This window comes from Camelus dromedarius, chromosome 21 (assembly GCF_036321535.1).
Source record: "Camelus dromedarius isolate mCamDro1 chromosome 21, mCamDro1.pat, whole genome shotgun sequence".
Lineage (NCBI taxonomy): Eukaryota > Metazoa > Chordata > Mammalia > Artiodactyla > Camelidae > Camelus > Camelus dromedarius.
Genome location: NC_087456.1, coordinates 5,904,119 through 5,925,664, shown reverse-complemented (window position 1 = coordinate 5,925,664; position 21,546 = coordinate 5,904,119). Strand labels below are relative to the sequence as shown.

General features: G+C 56.9%; 1 protein-coding gene across 3 annotated transcripts; it reads left to right on the top strand.

Annotated features, from left to right (window-relative positions):
- Nucleotides 1–1,640: 1,640 nt before the first annotated feature.
- Nucleotides 1,641–20,640, top strand: ETNK2 (ethanolamine kinase 2). 3 transcript variants are annotated; one of them, XM_064477073.1, is made up of 8 exons: nucleotides 1,641–2,127; nucleotides 3,765–4,024; nucleotides 6,933–7,055; nucleotides 11,639–11,781; nucleotides 12,394–12,477; nucleotides 14,859–15,004; nucleotides 16,603–16,676; nucleotides 16,928–17,497. In XM_064477073.1, the coding sequence occupies exons 1-8, from the start codon at nucleotides 1,870–1,872 to the stop codon at nucleotides 17,478–17,480; spliced, it is 1,641 nt and encodes a 546-aa protein (XP_064333143.1). In that variant the 5' UTR covers nucleotides 1,641–1,869; the 3' UTR covers nucleotides 17,481–17,497. The 3 variants fall into 3 exon arrangements, with proteins under 3 accessions (XP_064333143.1, XP_010989704.1, XP_064333144.1); XM_010991402.3 differs by lacking the exon at nucleotides 16,928–17,497 and adding an exon at nucleotides 19,423–20,640 and having other exon boundaries at nucleotides 1,652–2,127; XM_064477074.1 differs by lacking the exons at nucleotides 1,641–2,127; nucleotides 3,765–4,024 and adding an exon at nucleotides 4,224–4,468.
- The last annotated feature ends 906 nt before the right edge of the window (nucleotides 20,641–21,546 follow it).

Below are 21,546 nucleotides of genomic sequence, written 5' to 3'. Positions count from 1 at the left end.
TCCCAGCTCATGGAAGCCAGCCTCAAGTTCAGGCTCTGCACTCAGGCCCTGCAAACCACCGCCCCACCCCCACTCCCACACAGCCAGTGAGACATGCAATCTAAGGCACTAACACCTAAAAGCGGAGACCACCAGAGATCGGACTGATACTCCCTTTTTACATGTGGAGAAACTGAGGCTCAGGGAATGAAAGCTTTGGCCAAGACTGCTCAGTGAAGTGTGAAAAATCAAGACTGGAACGCTGCCAGTCTGACTCAGGTCCTGGGGGCATCCCTTCTTACCACATACAGGTGTATCTTCATCCTGGCGTGGAGCCAGGTGCGCAAGCACACAGATGCATGTACTGCTGTCCTCCATCTCACCAACTTGGGACTCAGCATGCTGAAGTCTTCTCCCCCTCCCAGCCCTTGGCCTGTCTGCAGGGGATGTGTAGCTTGGGGAATGTGAGGTGGCATCCACCTGCAGTCACTGAGGTCATCCCTCTTCATGATAACTGCTCACCCTTCTTTTCACCAAAAAGGGTGAGGTACTGAGTAGCCCACCCAGGCCCCAGAGAACCTTATACGTCTAGAATCACAGCCCCTTGGGATTATATGGGACCCCAGAGTCCCTCTAGGGCTGCATTCCCGCATCTGCAGCAACCCTGTGCAGAGCCAAGGGCACAGTTCTGAGTTTGCTTGCCAGCTTGACTCTATTTCCTCATTGCAAAAAAGAAGAGTTGGAATCAGTGTCCTTCCCAGCTTGACATCCTGGGGCTCCATGCCTTAGGGAGGCAGCACCTCCCGCCCATCGTCTCCTACCCTGTTCAGTAGGACAGCCATAGATGGCTATTTACATTAAACGTACAATTAAATTAAATGTCACACTAGCAACATTTCAAGTGCTGGATAGTCACATGTGGCCACTGCAATGGACAGTACAGATAATAGAACATTTCCATCACCGCAGAAGTTCCCCTGGGCAGAGCTGGGTTCTGGACAGCAATCACGATAGGGCCTTGTGACTGAGAGGTTCCTGAATAGCTGAAAGGGACAACGTGGGGAAATAGGCACTTTTCTGGGTGGTACAGTGAGGGCTCTCCCACGTGGGCTGGTGAGTAGGGAAGTCCCTATTGGCTCATCCACCCCCAAATGTAGCCCCCAAGGTCTCCTCTCCATCGAAAAAGGTCTTTGAGATGCAGCAGGGGCTGCTCCCTCCCGCAGGACCTCTTCCAGGAGTCTAGGGACTGGGGTGGGGGCAGGAAGCTGGGGCACAGGTGGTCCCGACCAAGTTGACCTCTTGGGAGCAGCCGTATCTCCATACTCCAGGATGGAGTGGGGGCGCAGGAAGAGCCTTGCCACGACCCCGCCTCAGACTACACAAGGGGAGCGGCCCCAGGCGAGGGAGGGAGGAGGCCACCTCGCCGTCTCGGAAGTGGGGGAGCGAGCCTGGGGCAGAAGGGCCAGAGCCCCGGGTCGGGGCGGACCCGCCCGCCCCGGCCCCGCCCCCGGCCCCGCCCCCGGCCCCTGCGTCACGGCCTCTCCGGGGGCGTCACCCGGCCCCGCGCTCCAGGTAGCGGCGGCCGCGGCGGCCCCGAGCGGCGGGCGGCGCTCCCCCGCGGCCCGCGGGGCCGGGGAGGGGGCGGAGAGGGGGCGTTCCCGCGGCCCCAGCCCCGCGGCCCGCCGCCCATGATGTCACAATCGCGGCCAGCCGCGGCGTTCCCGGCTCGGCTTCGGGGGCCCGGCTGCGAGGCGGCGACTGAAGCGGGCCGCCGGCTCCTGAGTCATGGACTTCCCCTGGCCCCTCCTCTACCACTCCCACTCCCGCGCCGGGCCCCCCCGCGGCGGCTAGCGTCCGCGCCGCGGCTCCGAGGGGGTGGGGCTGCAGGGAATGGCTGTGCCCCCTTCGGCTCCCCTGCCGTGCTCGCCCTTTTACCTGAGGAGGCAGGCGTCTTGCCCGCAGTGCTCATGGGGCATGGAGGAGAAGGCGGCGGCCGGCGCGGGCTGCCGGGAGCCGCCGGGCCCCCCGAGGGCCGCCGCCGTCCCGTGCTTCGGCATATCTGTGGACCAGGACGACATCCTCCCCGGCGCCCTGCGCCTCATCCGGGAGCTGCGGCCGCATTGGAAGCCCGAGCAAGTTCGGACCAAGGTAGCCGAGCGGGCGCGGGGCCCGCAACGGGGACCCCCCGGGGCTGGAACGGGGATGCGTGGACGTCTGTCCGTGCATCCTTCCGGGTGTCTGTCCCAGGGGTGCGCGGCTGCTGCGCAGGAGAGGGCTGAAATGGTGGTTTGTGTATTTATTTCTTTCTCCATCTATTTTGGTCCCTAAGCAAAGCTAGGCTCCCGCCTCTCTCGGCCCTCCACACGCACCGCCCCTCTTGGGGCTCTCGGGCACGCCGGAGGTCCACCTGCCCGCTGTCGGCACGCTTCGCATGCGGGCCCCACCCCCTGTGGCCGCGTGCTGATGCCCCTCGCTGCCCAGAAGCGCGTACCCAGCCGGCTCTGAAACCTGCAAAGCAGGAACTTTTAAGGGCACCCCCCCCACACACACACACACACTTATATACACATCGCTGCCCCTTTGCCAACCCATGGGAGCATCTGTCGGTCCCAGGAGCCACCCTGTGGAATTTGGCTGGCCCCTAGCCCTGCGCTGTGTGGAAAGCCTCACTGTCTCTGGGCTCTGGCTCCGCCACCCTCCACCCCAACCCCACTCGGCACCTTCCCACCCTGCTGGGCGCACTCGCAGGGACACAGATGTGGGCAGAGCCTCCCCCTGAGAAGCCTCAGGCTGACTCCTCAGCTGACTTGCCTCCCCTGTAAAGAGTCTTCACCTGCCCCACCCCCTCTGGGAGCTGCCTGGGGAGGAGGGTGCCTGGAGTGGGACACCTGCAGCTTGTGCTGGAGTGGTTGGGGCTCCATGCTAATAGGCCTTCTGGGTGGGGAAAAGTGAGGTTCTGGGCCAAGTGTGGAGGCTGACAGACCCCTCTTGGGGGAGGGGTGGGTGGGTAACATTTTCAAAATAAAAAACTGTTCGGTGTAAAACTGTCGGCATCAAGCAGGCCTGAGGTTGATTCCAGCTCTGGCCTAACATGCTATCTTCCAGTCCCTCCCTTCTCTGAGCCTCAGTTTCCCCATCTTTTATTGGTTCAGATGTCCCTTAAGGCCCCTTCCAGCTCTGTTCACACGTGGTTCCTTCCTCTTTGTCACCCTATGCAGAGAGCCAGCTGTCCCAGCCCAGGCTCTGCTCTCTCTGTCTCTTCTGCCCTAAGGAGCTCTGACTGCCAAAGCCCTGGTGGGTGCCAACCTCAGTACCCTCCTGTACCTCTGCCACTGGGTGGGGCAAGAGGGGCAGCAAGGAGTCCTCTGCCTGGCAGGTGGAGAGACGCAGGTTGGGTCAGGCTGTACCCGTCCTGGGTGACTCCCAGCCCTCTGCCACATTCTTTCAGGGCCTGATGGGAGAGTGAAGAGGGGGAGGGGGCGTCTACCCACCAAGTTGTGTGGAAATTCCTCCACTGCTAAATCCCATCCACTAGAGGCAGACGCAGGAGAAGTGTGCCTGCCATTTTTTTTCTCGAACTCTCTGGTCTACCTCAAGCATTGGGAGAAGGGAGAGCACTAGGAGCTGTGCTGAGCTCTTTACTAGTGAGAGGGCAAAAGGATAGGGTTTCTGCGTGATTGTGCTCAGCATTCAAATGAGCGCCCTGTGCTGGAGCTGGAGCATCACGGGGCCAGAGCAGAGTCCCTGCCCCACCCATCCCCGCACTGCCCTCTCCCCCATGCCAGCGCTTCACTGATGGCATCACCAACAAGCTGGTGGCCTGCTACGTGGAGGAGGACATGCGGGACTGTGTGCTGGTCCGAGTGTATGGAGAACGGACGGAGCTGCTGGTGGACCGGGAGAATGAAGTCAGGAACTTCCAGCTGCTGCGAGCACATGGCTGCGCCCCCAAACTCTACTGCACCTTCCAGAACGGGCTGTGTTACGAATACATGCGGGGCATGGCCCTGGGGCCCGAGCACATCCGTGAGCCCCGGCTCTTCAGGTGAGGAAGGTGCCCAGGGCACTGTTCATGTCCATGATGCCACAGGCCTTGGGCTTTGAAATCCTTGGCCAGCTTCCTTGATAGGGTAGAGTCCATGAATGAGAGTCTTATGATCTGTGAACTCCCTGAAACTGCATGAAAAGTTTGTGTCTATCTGCCTTTCTCTGCAGAGAGGAATTATATAGCTTTGTATGGATTTGCAGTGGGATCTGCTAAAAGGGAGCATTCTTGGGGCGACAAGTGAGGATTTTGGTGACTGTGGGACCACAGGCGAGATCTGCTCCCTGGCCCATGCCTCAGTCCTCTGCCCATCCCAAGTCTGACCTGGAAACATCTTGGAACCTTGGAAGTGAAATCAACCAAGTCCCCAGAGCATTCAGGGTTTCCTGTCCCTCCCCTCCTGCCAAGAAGTCAAGCATGCCTGGAAAGTGGGCCTTATCCAGGGTGAGTGTGGTTTTACCAGCCTAGGGAGGAGCCATCCCTCCCCCTAGTCTGAGCTCTTTCTGGGCTTCCTGACAAGATGGGAGCCCGCGTTTGGGGAACTGCTGAGGCTTCCTTCCAGAGGTTCACAAGGACCCCTGGTCCCCCAGGAGCCCCTCCCAGTAAATGCCTGGATGTGTAGGACCCAGGAATTGGACTTAACCTTTAAGCCCTGTGGGTGCCAGTGTGAGGTCTGGAAGGGGGAGAACCAAAGAGGAGCTGGTATAACGCTCTCCTCTGACCATGCTGGGCAGGGATGTCAGGCAGGAGCCTCCTTCCTCCCCACAGCACCACGCCCACATGCAGGGCACTCACACTGCAGCGAGGCCAGAGGCAAGCTGCAGTTTACCCCTGACACCAGGGACAGGGGTCTGCCTGAGACCTTGGGATGTGTCCTGTCCCACCTTAGGGGAAGGAGCCTTCCCAATCCCAGGGAGGAACAGGAAAGCTCATGTAGGGAATAGAAACCAAGAAATTTCTTTGCTACCCTCAAGCTAGTGTAACTGGCCCTATTTGCAGGGAACCCCTCTAGGGACTTAGAAGGAGGGAATCTGAGTGTATCCCGTCCCCGTGCTCCTGAGCATTGCCTCTCTGGCTGGTTGGGCCCAGGATATTCAAGTGGAGTTGTATGTTGTAGCCATGTGTGTGTGTCTGGAGATCAGCAGAACATACAACCCTGTGTGAGGGTCTTCTCAGGCTCCAGCTGATAGATGCACCAGCTGGAGATGCGAGGTCGGAGTGGGGTAGGGGAACCCTGTCCTGGCTTCTCCCACAGCGCTCCTCCCAGCTCTCCCTCAGTCTTGTGCAGAGGAGCTCAGACACTGGCAGGTCCTCACCACTCCCAGGCTCCCGCCACCTCTGTGAGTCTGGTGCTGTCACTCATTTTCTCATGGGAACAATTACCATTGTCAGGAAGATTGAAGATGGATTTAGGTTTGATAAGAAGAACTTTACATTTGGGGGAGAGCCAGCACCCGGGATAAGTGTAGGAGGTAGACCCTTCCTTGGTGACTTTCCCAGGAGAGACCGTTACCCTTCTGGGTTTGAAGGTGGATCTCGGAGGGAAAGGCAGGGAGCAGGCCTCAGGAGCCACCTCCCTATGGTCCCCTGAACCCCACCTTCCAACTCTGCCTTCAGAGACTTTGCAGCAAAGAAATGCTGAGCGTTGGGGTCACTTTCATTGCTATTCCAGACAACAGCCCCGTTGATATTCAAGGAGACACTGTTTCAGGCTCTTTTCGAATCTTCCTTTGCAAAGGGAAGCCCTGGGTCTCAGGTCTTGCCTTGCTCAAAACCTGACTGGCTCCCTCCTGGCCCAGAGCCTCTAGCCTCTGAAAACACAGCCCTCATCCCTCACCTGCTCGGTTGCCGCCACGCCCCTTGCCCCTCCACCCTTCAGGAGGTGGGAGGCTGGGGGGGGGGTGCTTTGGGAGGAGCTCTGCTGTCCTGTTGGGTGATGTCCTGCCCCCTCCCAGGACCTGGCAAGGGGGGTGGCATCCCTGGAACAGCTCGGTAACAAGGTTTCAAACAGCCTTTGTTGTCTTTCCCAGTGATTATTATTCGAGCAACAGGCAGAGGCGAAGGAAGCTTGAATGTTGGAGGCTTGGCAGCTGGGTGGGGGTGGGGCTCCCGAAGGGAGAGCTGGCTGAGGACCCGGCCAGCCGGCTGGGACGCAGGGCCTCAGACGCTGGGGTCCTTATCAAGGTCCTCCCTCTCTGACCGGTCAGGCCTCCATGCACCCCCGCCCTCTCCCAGCAACCTTCCCAAGCTCTGCTCTCTCCTCTCTCCACCACCCCCTCCTTCTCTCCCGGGACCTTGGATAATGTCCACCAGAAAACTTGAAAATAGAACACGGGTTTGTTTTGCGTCCTTGGCACCCAGCCGCCAGCATCAACTCCCTGCCGCAGAGGAAGGGGCTGCCCTAGGCTGGCCTGCTTCCCTCCCCACCTTGGCCAGGCTGATAAAAGATGGGCATTTCTTCCCCGCCTGGCATCACCGCCCCCTGATCACTTGGTGTCCTGCATGTACCTCCCCCTGAGGTATGAGGGCATGGGTCAGAGTCCAACATGGGGAGGAGGGGTACCACCCCCATCCCCAGGTGACCCCTCTGCCCTCAGGGGTTTCTGTAGGTACACAAGCTTGGGGTGGGGCTCGGCCACTGACCTGTGGCCAACAGCCCACTGCTGTGCCCTTCTGCTCCCTGCAGAGCTGCTGGACTGAAAGCCTTATCTTATTTTCATGCCTTCTGCTGAGACCTCCTTCCTGCAGGACTGAGAGCTCCTAACAGATCTGTAATAGTCCCACACTCGGCCCCAGTGGACCTTGTAGGGCCATTTCTTTCTGGCCAAGGTGGGGCTGAACTGGGGAGGGGCTGAACTGGGGAGGGCCTGCCTGCACTCATGCTCTGTCTTCCTGTTTCTTGCTGTAGGCTGATCGCTTTAGAAATGGCCAAGATTCACACCATCCACGCCAACGGCAGCCTGCCCAAGCCCACCCTCTGGCACAAGATGCACAATTATTTCACCCTCGTGAAGAATGAAATCAACCCCAGGTACAAAGATCTGAGAGCGTTCAAGGCTGCCACTGTCTCTACGGCATTAGTATGACCTCCCCTCCCCAGCGCACCCCGACAGGAGGTTTAGGGGGCTTCGGTCCTGATTGCTGAGCCTCTGTTTCCAAGCAGAGTTGGGCCGATTGGCTAAATCTCAGGAACTTGGATGTGCAGTTTTGTCCCTATGTGCTTATTTCTCCTTAAGTGTGCTGGTTGTGGCAGGGACTAGGGTCGGGGACAGCGTCTCCTCGTTTTACTGGAAGGGTACTGAGCTCAGAGATTAAGGTTTGCCCAGTGTCACAGGGCTAGTCAGAGGCAGGGCGTCTGTTTCCCAGCCCAGAGCCCTTTCTCCCTGAGCTGCCTTCTGAGCAGTGAGAAAGGAGGGCCCGGCCCTCCTGAGAATGAGGTGGGGCTGAGTTCAGAGTCAGTCAGAAGAACTCAGCTCATCAGCCGACAAGCCCTTGGGACTTCAAGCTTCCTGCTGCTTACTTTGATGCCTCTTGTCCCCACATGCCTCTGGGGCCCCTGCTTCCCACCTTGTTCAAGCTGAAAGCTTCCTACTTCTTCACTGCTCTCTCCAGGGAGGGGGTGCCCTCCACCCATCCTGACATTACCTTTCCCCAGACAGTTCCCTGAACCTTAACCTGGGAGCCCTTCTCGCCTTCCGATCCCTGACTCCCCAGCACACCCTTGAGTGCTGAGAAAAGGATGGTGACGTGGAGAAAAGACTAGGGTCACCCCTGCCCACCTCCGAAGGGCCATAGTGAGTCTCTGAGCTCTCCCTGTTGCCCCTTGGGGTTGAACATCACTCTTCTCCATGTATTCATGGGAGCAGGACACAGAAGATGACAAGACAATACTTAACCATCCCGTTCATGTGTCTGTGTCACATGCGCACACGCATGACTTTATATAGATCCTCCTGCTCGCTGATTCCCAAGCACTGCTTTGGGACCATTTGTCTAGGACAGCCTGTGCTCAGACCTTCCATGTCACATGTCATCTGGGGACAAGGGCTGCCTTCCCTCTTAGGATAGAAGAGCGCGCGGAGGGCAGGACCCTCTGAGCATCCACCCACCACTTTCATTAGACAGATGAGAACACTGAGGCCCGGAGGAGGCATGTGCCTTGCCCAAGGTGCCACCGATCAGTGGCAGTGTAAGGACTAGAGTCCAGGCCTGATGCTCAGGCCTGACCCTTGTTGCTGCAGCTGCTTTTGGCTGAACTGTCACTGTGTAATCTTGAGGGGGTGACCTTGTGGGGAGGGGAGTGCTCCCTGAAGAAGAGCCAGCCAACTTCCTTTGCTTTTGTCACACCTTAGACCCCGGACAAACCAAGTTGCTTACGTCGAGCCTCTTGAGGGGCTGATACCTGCCCCGAACTGTCTAACCTGCCGCAAGCAGAGGCTTGATAAGCAATCACTCAGATGAGGTGAAGCGTTTAGGTCTGGTCATTGCCTGATAACCCTGATTTAGTCAATCCTTTATTTCACAAACATTCACTGATTGGGATTTAAAACAATAAAAAAAAACCTTGAAGGTGACATGGGCCCTGCCTTCCAGGAGCTTAGGAACCATCCATGGAAATAGGACCTGCCCATGCAGGGCGTGTGATGTCCTCTGGGGTGCGGGCACCAGGGAAAGTCTTCTTGGCAGAGGTGGTATGGCAGAGACGAGAAGAGAGGCCACGCCGGCTGGAGGAGGCAGCATGAACATGGCTTGCTTGTGGATGGGGAGTAGAGGAGGCTAGCTGGAGCTTCAGGAGGGCTTGGGGATGGGTCACGGGAGAGGGGATTGCAGAGGTGAGTTGGAGCTAGATTGTGAGTGGCCTTCAATGCCAGGTTCAGGAGCCAAGGTTAAGTTAGCAGGCAGTGGAGAGTCATCGTGAAGGTGTTGGAGCCAAGGACTCAAGACTGTGATTTGGGAAGGAAGCCTTGTGGTGTTGTAAAGGACAGATTTGGATGGCAGTTGGGGGATTCCAGGTAGGGAGGGCCGCTGGGGGAGTGGGGGAATTAGACACTGGATGGGCTCCATCTAGGACTGGGATTCCCAAATTTGAGCATGAGACTCCCCTAGGGTGCTTGCTCAGTGCACAGTCCAAGCCTCACCCTGGAGACTGATTGGGAGGGCTTGCATTGGACCCTGGGAATCTGCATTTTGGCAGGCTCCCCAGGTGATCCTGAGGCAGGAGATCAAGGAACCACATTCTGAGGAACGTTGCCCTAGGGCAGCTTCACTGCAGGGGGTAGAGGGGATGGAGAATAGGAGGGTGAGTCAGACCTGGTGGAAATAGATCTGGTGGTCTCGGTGTTGGGTTGGGCATGGAGGAGTCCAGGGTGGCTGGGGAATGTGGGGTTATAACTGCTTCAGAGGAGATAGGTTGATTGGTATGAGGGCAAAGGTGATGGGCTGGTAAGTTCCAACACTTAGAAACACTTCTCCATGGGTTGAGGGTATTTCCCATCCACCCCGCCACCTGGGTCCTGAGCACTGAGCGGACACTTGCCAGGCAGCAGCGCCTTCTTCAGGAAGGACCCCCCGGCTTCCCTGAGGAGGCCCTTCACGCGCTTCTTGCTGCCTCTGAAGGACGGAGGAGTAGGAGGAGCCGTGCCGCCTGGGATGTGAAAGTTTCTGTGATGCGGTGGTGGTTACTCTTCTGCCAACCCCACAGCCTTGAGAGTTGAGTTATGCCAGGGCTGAAGGTAGCAAAGCTGGCAATGTTTCAAGTGTTCAGAGGAGGGAAGCAGGGTGGCTGAGGTAGGCTGCCCAGGGAGGTGGAAGGCCTGGGTTGTTCCCACAGCAGCCAGATGCGTGGCCTTGGGATGGGTAAGGTAGGGCTCAGACAGAGGTCAGGGCCTGGGCAGCAGGCATCTTGGATGTCAAAGACCTGTTTTTCAGGCTGCGACTTGGTCGAACCAAAGGAAGCCTCCTAATTCTTAACTTTGGACGGTCTCAGTCCAAGGAAGAAAAAAAAGAATCTTAAAAGAAAACGTAGCTTCCTAAGGAAAGCCAAGATTGAAATGCATCTTCCCGCCCCTAGCAGACTCCTGGGCTTGGAGTGGCCTGTGCAGAGCCCCCCCCACAGTTCGTAGGCTCGACTTGATTTGGGATTCTTGGAAAGGCTGAGGACTCCTTTCCTTAGGTGAGGAAGTAGAGTACCCAGCTGTGTAAGACGCATCTGGAGGCTGGAGGAAGCCTCTGCCCTTCCTTGAGCCTAGGTTTCCCCATGGAGTTGGACTGGGGCCCTAAGATCCACTTTGGCTCTGACCTTCTCAAAACCTGGGTCGGGGGCGTGCTGCCCGTCCTTTTCCAGAGGGGGTGCCTTAGTTGCTGAATACTATTCCCTGAGTCTGGCTTCTGGGCTGGGTGAGGGGCGATGGGGCATCCTGTGGGAGGACCAGACAGGGGGTGTCTCCTTCTCATCCTCCTGCACGTACCCGCACCGCCCTGGACAAGAAAGCAAACAGGACACACATGGATGGAGGGAACACCCTAGCCTCCTCCCCTCGACCCATTGGTGGTTCCAGGGTTTTAAGGGCTCTGCTAACTATTTGGCTTTTCAGTGTACACAGACCTGTGTGCTTCCAGGGACCAAAGTTCAGAGCCTCAGAGCGCAGTCCGCCCTCCCCAGCCTCCCCACGGCCTCTGAGAAGGCATCGATCGACCTGTTCAACCATCCCTCCACGTGTACTTTTTTCAGCAGAAATGCCTGCCATCTGCAGCAGGACAGGGTGGGGCGGAGGGACAGGCGGCCTCCACGTGTCTTTGTTCCTGCCCCCAAGTTGCCCACACACAGGCAGGGGCCTGGGGCAGGGAAACACTCACGGTTCGAGGGGGAAGGGGCATTGCTGGGGCGTTCCAGAGCAAGAGCTTTCTGACTGAAAGGCCCTGATATCCCCTAGGCCTCGTAGAAGTGGACCCAAGAAGCAATTTTTTTGCTTTCTAGTCTCGGCCCAGGTGGTCTTGCTGTGCAATGGGAAGTTGGACTGGATGATCTCTGGTCCTTTCCCCCTGTACCGCTGGCTGCTAGAGCGTGAGGGAGACACACCAGGACATCCCTCTGCCTCCTCAAGAGGGCGCCAGTGCTCCCGCCCTCCTGGGGCGCTGTTACTCTTACACTGGGGGAGCTTTGCGGGGTCTTGTTCTCCACAGCCACACCTTCCCCAGGAGCTGTTCCTACTGTCCTGAGAGCAGGCCTGTCTGCGCCCCTCCCCCGCCGCCCCGGTTGTCCTAGTCTGGAGTAACTGAGGTGGGACACTCGCCCTCCCCTCCCCTGACATCTCCCTGTGCCTCCGTCCGATATCCCTTTCCCTTTCATGAAGCAGCAGGGTGCTGTTTGGTTAGGGTTTTTATGCTTTGCAAGATGATTTTTATGTTCACGTTTTAGTCAGCTTCTTGGAGTAACCACAGAAGTCAGAAAGACAGGAAAGCTCAGTGCCATTTTCCAGATGACAGAAGGGAAGGTCAAAGGTCCCTCTGCAGTAAGAAGTCAGGAGAGGGCCAGAGCTCAGGGCTTTGGAGGCCAAGCACCTGCCTGTCTGCTCTCAGCCCTCCCTCCACTGGCCACTTTTTGCCCCTGTCCAGCCTTTCTGCAGATGTCCCTAAGGTCGAAGTGTTGGAACAGGAGCTGGCCTGGCTGAAGGAGCACCTGCCCCAGTTGGACTCCCCTGTGGTGTTCTGTCACAATGACCTGCTCTGCAAGAATATTATCTATGACAGCACCAAAGGTATGGCTTCTCTGGCCCCAGCTGGGCAGCAGCAGGGCTTGGGCTGGTTGACCTGCTGGCTTCAGGGTCCTCTTCCTCAGCCTGGCACTTGGACAAGCGAAGTGAGACCTGCTGGTGTAGGGCTCAAGTTAATTTGTAGGAGAGAAATGAAAAAGACACAGATTCCCACTTAGAAAAATCTTTGCCAAGACTCAAAATCGTGGTTGGTGGAGCCATTCCCCCGACTATGTTTTGGGCTTACGAGGGTATCTTGGCGGCACAGAGCCTTCACAGAGAGAACCTCGCTGTGTTCCCGATTAGAGCATCACCCCCGGGGAGTGCTCCGCTTTACTTCTGGTCCTCAGCCATGCTGAGGACAGACGTCTGTAGATGGACAGAGCCTGAGAACCCAGCTATGTGAGAGGGGCAGCTGGAGCTGGGGAAAGGGCAGGTGGCAAATGGACAGGTGGAAGGAAGCAGCTTAGAAGACTGTCACTGGGAAGCTGGGTGAGGCTGGGTTGCTGCAGTGGCCAGGGGGAGTCAGTGGGTGTGTTCCTGAGGTCTGTGGAAGCTTGACCCGGCCCCATTTCCAGGTCAGGGGCTAACTGTCACTGCCTCTCCTCTACCTTGTAGGTCATGTGCGGTTCATTGACTACGAATATGCCGGCTACAATTACCAAGCTTTTGACATTGGCAACCATTTCAATGAGTTTGCAGGTGAGAAGGCATTATTATGTAGCCTATGTCCAAGATACCCTCCTTATGATGGAGGACCAGGTCCAGGGGGAGGGGGAGAGGGGTTCTGTACCTGGGGAGTGGAGGCTGGACACCCCTGTCCTCAGCACGGCACAGTTCGGGGAGATGGGGAGGCCCAGCCTGCCTTGAGAGCTCCAGGTCTTGTGGGGAAGCCCAGACCCCCCCGACACAGAGCCGGTCCTGCTGGCCCGAGTGGCACTTTGGTACAAATAAGAAAAACGCGCCCTCTGTAGGATCCCTGAGGATACTCGGCTTGACGTGTGAGTTACAAAAAGACCCCTTTCTCTGGCCAGAGACAGCCCCTGCCAGCTGGGCCAGCACAGGGCAACACCAGCCTCCACTCACCCTCTTGTCCAAGCTCCTTTGTACCCAGTACAGCCCGCACAATTGTAAATAGGGGCCCTGCGCGCAGATAAAGAAGCAGAACAGGCTGCAGTAGCTGTTTGCCTGGTGGCCTGATGAGATTAATCTTGGTGGAGCTAGGGAGGGCTGTGCTCTCTGAGTCTCGACTCCCCAGGTTCACACCTGGGCTTTGTTGCTTACTAGCTGCGTGACCCTCGGGGCAGGTTACTTACCTTCTTGGTGTCTGGTGTTTGCTGCTGACGTCCGGCAGGCAGGAAGCTGTCCTGCAGCCGAGAGAGGCTGGAGTGGGCATGGATGCAGGCATGGATGCGAGCATGGATGCGGTTGGAGGAGGGGCGTGTCCTGGGGGTAGGAAGGCTGGCCTTCCGTAAAGGCAGGTGTGTACAATAGAATCCTTTGTGTAAAGGAAGCAGGGCAGGTTTTTCCAGCTTGAGGGCTTCATTGTTGAACAATTAGATGGGGCCAAAGGGGCAGCTGGTGGATGGAGCTGGACACTGGGGACACTGGGCTAGAGGGACATCCCCAGGCTGACAATGTGGGGGCATGGTGTGGTCAGTCCCTGTGGCCTGGGATAGCTGAGGCATATGCAAGCCAGCTGCAGAGCCACTGCCTGGCCCAGCCTCAGGCACTCCCCAATCCAGGCCAGTCCAGGCGGATGCAGAACCTCGGGCCCGGAGAGAAGACATTTGTGTCCCTTCTGGCACCCCAGGTGACCAGGTCTGTCACGCACTGCTTGCACCCGAGGGCATGACTCCCCAGGGTGGCCACCAGCTGCATCTAGGAACTCAGGGGACAGATGGGGCCTCAGCTGGGCAGAGCAGCTGAGCTGTGGGGTGGCGCAGAGCAGAGGCTGGCCACCCGCAGGGCAGGTAAGTACTCAGCTGCCAGACCCACCCGCCTTTCCAAAGGGGTAATTTTTAAGCATTTTTTAAGTCCTTCTCACCCACCCCACAGAGCAAAGTCTAGCTGGAATTTCTCACAGGGGGCAAATTGCGTTCTGCTTCCTAGTTGAGAAAGAAGGAGGAGGGCGGCAGAGGAGACGGAGGGACCCCCTGGGTTCTGAGGAGCACAGAGACCTGTGCTGGGTGCTGGGAGCTAAGAACCGGCCTCTGACTGGCTGTGTGACCTTGAGCAAATGTCTGCTCCCTGGGCCTGGGCTTCTTGTCGCGCCGTTCTCTGGGGGCCCGGGAGACTGCGCTTCTCCGGGGACTGAAGGAAGAGGAGGAGGAAGGGACCAGGGAAAGTGGCTCTGGGCTGGCCCTGCCTTAAGTAAACCACTTCTTTCTGTATCAGCTCTGAAGCCGGGGTCCCTGCCACCATGCCCAGGGTGTGGCGGTGTGTGTTGGGCTGGCAGCTTGAGGACGCGAGGAAGCGGGGGACTGGACAAGCTCAGGGGTTCCAAGCTGCATTTCGAATCATGTGGAGAATGGGTGGGGGCCGGGGAAACTGTATTTTGGCCAAGCCCTCCAGTTGATGCTTTTTTAAGGAACCGGCTCAACATGGTCCAGGAAGCAGTGTTTGAGACACATTAAGTCCAGCTCCCTCACTTTGTAAGTGAGAGGAAGGGGCCTGCCTGAAGTTGCCTCCAGGTTAGCATTAGACCTCAGCCACCTAGGTCCGTGAGTCAGGGCTTTGACTGAGCGCCTCTTACGGGCCGTGGTTTTATAGAGGGTGCGGGCATACAGTAAGTTCTGCCTTAGGGGTCCCCATCACTCTCAAGACTGTGCCCCTCAGCGAGTCTCCCTCTCTCTCTGCTTTCATCCAGCTCAGCGCACTGAAAGCAGTGCCCTCAGCTGGGATAGGGGTCGACACTCCACACGTTAGAGTCTGGTGGTCAGAGAAGCTGCTTTCTGAGGCTCAGCCCCACCGGGCAAAGTAGATGGAGGTTTTGAGGGCTTCAGGGAGCACCTCCTGAGTTGGAGGAGACCCCTAGGCTGCCCCGCCTCCTAGCGACTTGGGTGTGGCTGCCTCCCGCGCAGGTGTGAACGAGGTAGATTACTGCTGGTACCCAGCGCGGGAGACCCAGCTGCAGTGGCTCGGCTACTACCTGCAGGCACAGAAGGGGGCGGCCGCGGCCCCCAGGGAGGTGGAGAGGCTCTACGTTCAAGTCAACAAGTTTGCCCTGGTGAGTGCTTGTGGCTGGGGGCAGGGAGGGGCAGGGGAGGGAGAAGGCAGGAGGGACTCAGGACCCACCCCCAGCTCTTACCTTCCCACAGCCTTGTGGTGGATGGAGGAGGAAGCAGAGCCCAGGGTTGGGTGTGAGGTCCTGGGGACTCCCATCATGTGATCCTGGAACCCAGCCTAGGGGTGTGGTCTGGGAAGACCCATCGTGGGCATCCCCTTAGTACTAAGATACCCTGTTCCCTGCTTTTCTCCCATTTCATCACGTCTAGGCGCTCTTCTTCCTCGAGAACTACTTCCAAGAAAGATCCCAGCTCCCTATTTTAGCACTTCTCTCATTTGGACAAGTTCTTTCTAGTGTCTAACCCTTAGCCTTTCATGCTGCAGTTAAATACATGATTTTTTTTTTAAGCCTTTGGAGGAGATAGAAAATGTCAGTTCTAATCCTCCTTGTTAACTATCTCCACTGACTCAGAACTCTGTGTAAGCCTTTCCGTTCAGGCTCTTCCTTCACAAATGACTGTGCTGTCAGTTCTGGATTTTGAGTGCTGCTTATCCAAGGTACACAGTTCATGCCAGGTCTCCACCGGTGTGTGCCCAGGGGATTACTAACTAGTCTTGTTAATGTCAGCTATGCAGAAGCAAAAAGATAATACAGCTGCCCCGAATTTCACAATATGTCATAGAGCTTCAATAAAATCTTTAATTACCTATGATTTGGGATTGCCTAGTCCATCTTCCTCATTGACCAAGACTGATTCTCCATCAGATTCTTCCCCTTAACTGCCCCACCCAGGCCTTCTGCTTGCTTAATTTTTACTAATCATTCCCACGTGCTAATTGATCTATGCCCCTCCCCCTTTTAAAGTCCTGAAAAGGGAAGAAAATGGAGGGAGGGGCTGTATAGCCAACCCCAGAGTGAGTGGGACTTGGGGTGGGGGATGGCCCGGGAAAGCAGTGGCATCACTGGTGTCTGCTCAGTGGCAGCAGGAAGCATGGTGCTCTGGCTTCTTGAGCTCGAAGTGGCCTGGGCCCCGTGGGGTCTGGCTCCGGGGAAGCAGTTGTGGACTCGCGCCCCCTTGTCCTACAATTACGCTCATTTTCTAACCTGACCCGCCTCTTGATAAAAGAGAGGGAAAGGGGTGGAAGAGGTCAGTTTAGGGGTCTTCCAGCAGTCTGGGCCAGTGATGACCATGTGGCCAGGGCACTGCCGACGGGGTACCAGCCCCTCCACTGGCCACCAGGCCTGAGCTCTGGCTTAGGAATTCTTCTCGTCCTGGATGCCTTGGCCTTGAAGATTCTCCTGGTCCGGGAGTGGCCAGGGCTGGAGTTTGGGTCCTGCTTGGGCTGGGGAACAAGCTGAAAGTCCCCATCCTGCTTAAGCCCCAAGGCTACTCTGCTTACCTTTTTCTAGAAGGAGTGAAACCCCCAAAACCATCCAGTGACTTGGCCTCTGGAATACCCCCACCTGTGCTGGGGACACCCCACTGTGTCTCGGCCAGTGCCCCGGTTCTGTGTCTGAGACTTTGTCCTTCCAGCTCCATGGGGTCCATGACAGGTATGGGGGGCTCGCCACAGTGACCTCCTCTGGTCTATTTCCAGGCGTCTCACTTCTTCTGGGCACTCTGGGCCCTCATCCAGAACCAGTTCTCCACCATCGACTTCGATTTCCTCAGGTGAGTGCAGGGAACAAGTCAGAGGGGGAGGTGGGGAGGAAAGGAAGGGCCTCGGGCCCAAAATGTGACAAAGGACAGCCCAGATCAACTGTCTGGAGCACAGGCTTCCGCTCTGCTGGCTCACCTCCATTCAGCCAGCCCACATCCAGTGGGGTCGCTGCTCCAGGGCAGATGCCTGCGGACGCACGCGAGCCCAGAGCTCCTCTCTGAACGTGGTCAGCAGCCCTCACACCCCGCCTCCTGTCTCGTAGGAGATCCTCGTTCCTTCTTACAGCCTGCCACCTACTCACAGCCTACCACCTACCCACAGCCTACCAACCACCTACTCACAGCCTACCGCCTACTCACAGCCTACCAACCACCTACTCACAGCCTACCACCTACCCACAGCCTACCAACCACCTACTCACAGCCTACCGCCTACTCACAGCCTACCAACCACCTACTCACAGCCTACCGCCTACTCACAGCCTACCAACCGCCTACTCACCGCCTACCGCCTACTCACAGCCTACCAACCACCTACTCACAGCCTACCGCCTACTCACAGCCTACCAACCGCCTACTCACCGCCTGCCGCCTACTCACAGCCTACCGCCTACTCACAGCCTACCGCCTACTCACAGCCTACCAACCGCCTACTCACAGCCTACCAACCACCTACTCACCGCCTACCTACCACCTACTCACCGCCTACCGCCTACTCACAGCCTACCACCTACTCACAGCCTACCGCCTACTCACAGCCTACCAACCGCCTACTCACAGCCTGCCACCTACTCACAGCCTGCCGCCTACTCATAGCCTACCAACCGCCTACTCACCGCCTACCGCCTACTCACAGCCTACCGCCTACTCACAGCCTACCAACCACCTACTCACAGCCTACCGCCTACTCACAGCCTACCAACCGCCTACTCACAGCCTACCGCCTACTCACAGCCTACCAACCGCCTACTCACAGCCTACCAACCGCCTACTCACAGCCTACCACCTACTCACAGCCTACCGCCTACTCACAGCCAACCACCTACTCACAGCCTACCACCTACTCACAGCCTACCGCCTACTCACAGCCTACCAACCGCCTACTCACAGCCTACCGCCTACTCACAGCCTACCAACCGCCTACTCACAGCCTACCACCTACTCACAGCCTACCGCCTACTCACAGCCAACCACCTACTCACAGCCTACCGCCTACTCACAGCCTACCAACCGCCTACTCACAGCCTACCAACCGCCTACTCACAGCCTACCAACCGCCTACTCACAGCCTACCGCCTACTCACAGCCTACCAACCACCTACTCACAGCCTACCGCCTACTCACAGCCTACCACCTACTCACAGCCTACCAACCACCTACTCACAGCCTGCCGCCTACTCACAGCCTACCGCCTACTCACAGCCTACCACCTACTCACAGCCTTCCAACCACCTACTCACTGCCTACCACCGACTCACTGCTACGGCTCTTCCGCCAGAGCTCTTCCACACAGAGCCTGGTGGCAAAGGAAATTGTTGGAAATAGATCTGAAAGATCACGAATCCGACCCTCGTTTTATATCAGAGGGGACAGAGTTCCAGAGGGCAGAATGACTCACTGGGTTCACCTGGGTGGCCAGGGGCTATACCAAGACTTTACTTGAATACTGAACTACTTAAATGGCCCTGTCGTGTGAGATACATGTGTTCCTAAAGGACCATGAATCATGTTGTCTTCCATTCTTGTCCAGTTTCTGTCTTTATCCTTTCCACCCACCCTCCGCTGAAAAGGAATCACTATGCTGGCTTCAAAGTGTTCACAAAAATTAGAGAAATGGAAGTCAAAGCCACAGCCAGACCCCCTCACACCCACTGGGATGGCCACCCTTAAATAAATAGGAAATAACAAGTGTCAGTGAGGATATGGAGACACGGAAACCCTTGTGCACTGCTGCTGGGAATATAAAATGGTGCAGCTTTTGTGGGAAATTATACTCTGCTTCCTCAAAAAGTTAAAAAATAGAACTACTGTATAATCCTGCAATCTTACTGCTGGGTATATACCCCAAAGAATTGAAAGCAGGGTCTCAAAGATGTTTGCACAGCCATGTTCATAGTAGGATTATCCACAAAAGCCAAGAGGTGGAAGCAACCCGAGTGTCCACTGATGAATAAATGAATAAACAAAACGTGGTCTCTGCATACAAAGGAATACTATCCCGCCTTTAAAAGGAAGGAGATTGTGCCACATGCTCCAACAGGGATGAGCCTCGAGGACATTGTACTAAGTGAAACAAGCCAGTCACAAAAAAAAAGACGAGTATCGTATGATTCCACTTAGATGAGGAAGCTAAAGTAGTCAAATTCATCGAGACAGAAAGTAGAATGGTGGTGGCTGGAGGGAAGTGGGTAGTTGCTGTGCGGTGGAGACAGAGTTCCAGTTTTGCAAAATGAAAGAGTTGCGGAGATCTGTTGGTCAACAATATGAATGCACTGACCACACTGAGCTGTGAAAAATCAACAGACAACCAAACATGTTTGGGGAAGGGTTGCTCCAGTCTGATCTAAGAAAAATAAAAGTATAGGTGAAGTAAAACAAAACAAAACAAAACAAAAAAACCCATTCTGGGCTGGGGTCCATTTTCCCTGACCTAGATGGTACGAGTTTGGTGAGAACTTACCTTGTGATGTGAGTGCCCCAAGCAGGGATCACCCAGCTTCCCTTTTAACCCCCAGTTCCCTTTCCTGTTTTTTGGCAGGTACGCAGTGATCCGATTCAACCAGTATTTCAAGGTGAAGCCTCAAGTGTCAGCCTTGGAGATGCCAAAGTGACCAGCTTCCCCATCCTTCCCCTACCCATCTGCCTGGCCAGACCTGTTCTCCAGGGCTCAGTTCTGCTCTGGGGTCTGCACCCTTGGACAAGGTGGGAGAGGGGACAGGTGGGAGTCCCGGGAGAAGGCAGCTCTGTCCTAGTTGCCAGCCCCCAGTGATGTTCCTGGAGGTCACATTCTTGTTTGGAGGGGCTGATAGGACCCAGCTCTGGGGGTTCCTTCAGCTTGCCAGACGGGAAGGGCAGGGGCCGGGAGCGCCTGCAGCCAGCCAGTGCTCAGACCACAACCACCCTGGAAAGCCCAGCATTCCTAGCCCCAGGTCATGGAATCTGGGCTGCCTTAGATGTGTCTTTGACCTTCCTGGCTTGGGGAGGGGGGAAGGTGGGAGGGCTCCTTTCTACCTCCAGTGTCCTGAGCCCCCAGCCTGTCTCCCCCTACATGCCCTGTGTGGGAGGTGCTGAGCCCAAACCAGCGTCCTGCCAGCTCTGACAGATGGATGCACAAATCTTGGTGGGAGTGGTCTGGACTTGGGTTTGATGGCTCCCCTAGTAGCCCCCTCATCTGAGATCCCTCCCTTTCTCCAAACCAGATCCAATCAAAACAACCCTGTCCCGAACCTCAGCCCGAGGACACGTGCTCTCCTCCAGTGCCCTTTCTGCTCCGTGCTTGTGTTCTGTCCCTCTGGTGCCTGCCAGGAGGGAAGGCAAGGGAATGGTGACATCCTGGGCCACCAAAGACTGGCTCTGCTTCATGCTGTGGCTTGGCCAGAGGGGACGTAGCCAAGAGTGGGGTGATTGGACAGCACCTTCCTGCCGCGTTCCCTCCCCTGCCCTCCAGGCCCTCACTTCCAAGGAACAGTCTCTCCATGTCCACCTTCTGTCCTGAAGTTGACCCAAGGTCCCCCGACTTGGGAATGACTAGTAGGGGTCAAAGGGCAGGGGCCAGGGACATCCAGGGCTTGCCCAGCGTGCTGGGGCCCAGGCAGGATGGGTTGTGAAGGTGTTGGAGGAGCTGTTGCCCCAGACTCTCAGGGGCCTCCCCTCCTTTCTGTCCTCACAGCCTCTTGGGCCCTCCTGGCTCTGGCCCATAAAATGATTCATTTGTAAATTATCATGGTTTTCTGCATTAAAAATGGCCATTTATGGACCACTCTGTCTGAGCGCCAATGGTGAGGATTCGACTTGGATGTGTGATTAGTTCTTCTGCGGTGGTGTGGGGAGGGGTGCTCCAGCCCCTCCTCTCTGGGGTCCCTTTGGGCTGCACACTTTCCACCACACCCTCCGTGCACCTGGCTCCCAGGGCCTGGGTTCTTGGTTTGGGGTAGCTCTGGACAGGGATGGTAGTTTCATAGCTCCTCTGTTTTTGACCACTTTGCAAGAATAAGTTGACCCTGAGAAGGCACAGCTTAGAGGGAACCAGGCTGTGGATTCCAAGAACTTGGCCTCCCCAAGTGATGGACCAGTAAGACCCTGAACAGAAGTCCTCAGGACTTCTTCCTGGGTCCTCTCTGGCTCCTTGCTGTTGGGGAGTTGGATGAGGGGTTGCTGTGCCTGAGAGCAGGCAAGGGGGATTTCTGGAACCAATCTGTCACCTTCTGAGAAGGCCAGAGGGAAGGGAGAGCAGAAGCACAAAGGTGAGTGGGGCACCCCTGCAGCAGCTCAGGCTCACCTCCAGGGCAGCCCCTGCCTCCAGGGCCTCCAGAAGGAGCCCGGTGCCCTTAGTGGTAGCAACGCAACAGGAGCAGCTGCCTGCCAGGTGGACTCTGGCTGTTTGGCTTTTGCTTGCAGAAGTACCAGGGTGCCATGGCAACCGCTGGAGCTGAGCTGGCACAGGCAGCTGGGGCCTTCTTCAAGGTCATGGTGATCCAGGGAGGCCAGGCCCCTGGTGGGTAGCAGTATCGAGCCTAGGAGGGGTGCCAGTGGGGACATGGGGGAAAGGTCTAGTCCAGCATAGGGACGGTGCCACGGCTGGGCAGGTAGGGCCCCGAGAGTCATCTGTGGGTTCAGGTGGTCATGGGTGCAGCCTTCCTGTGGACTAAATGGCAGGGTCACC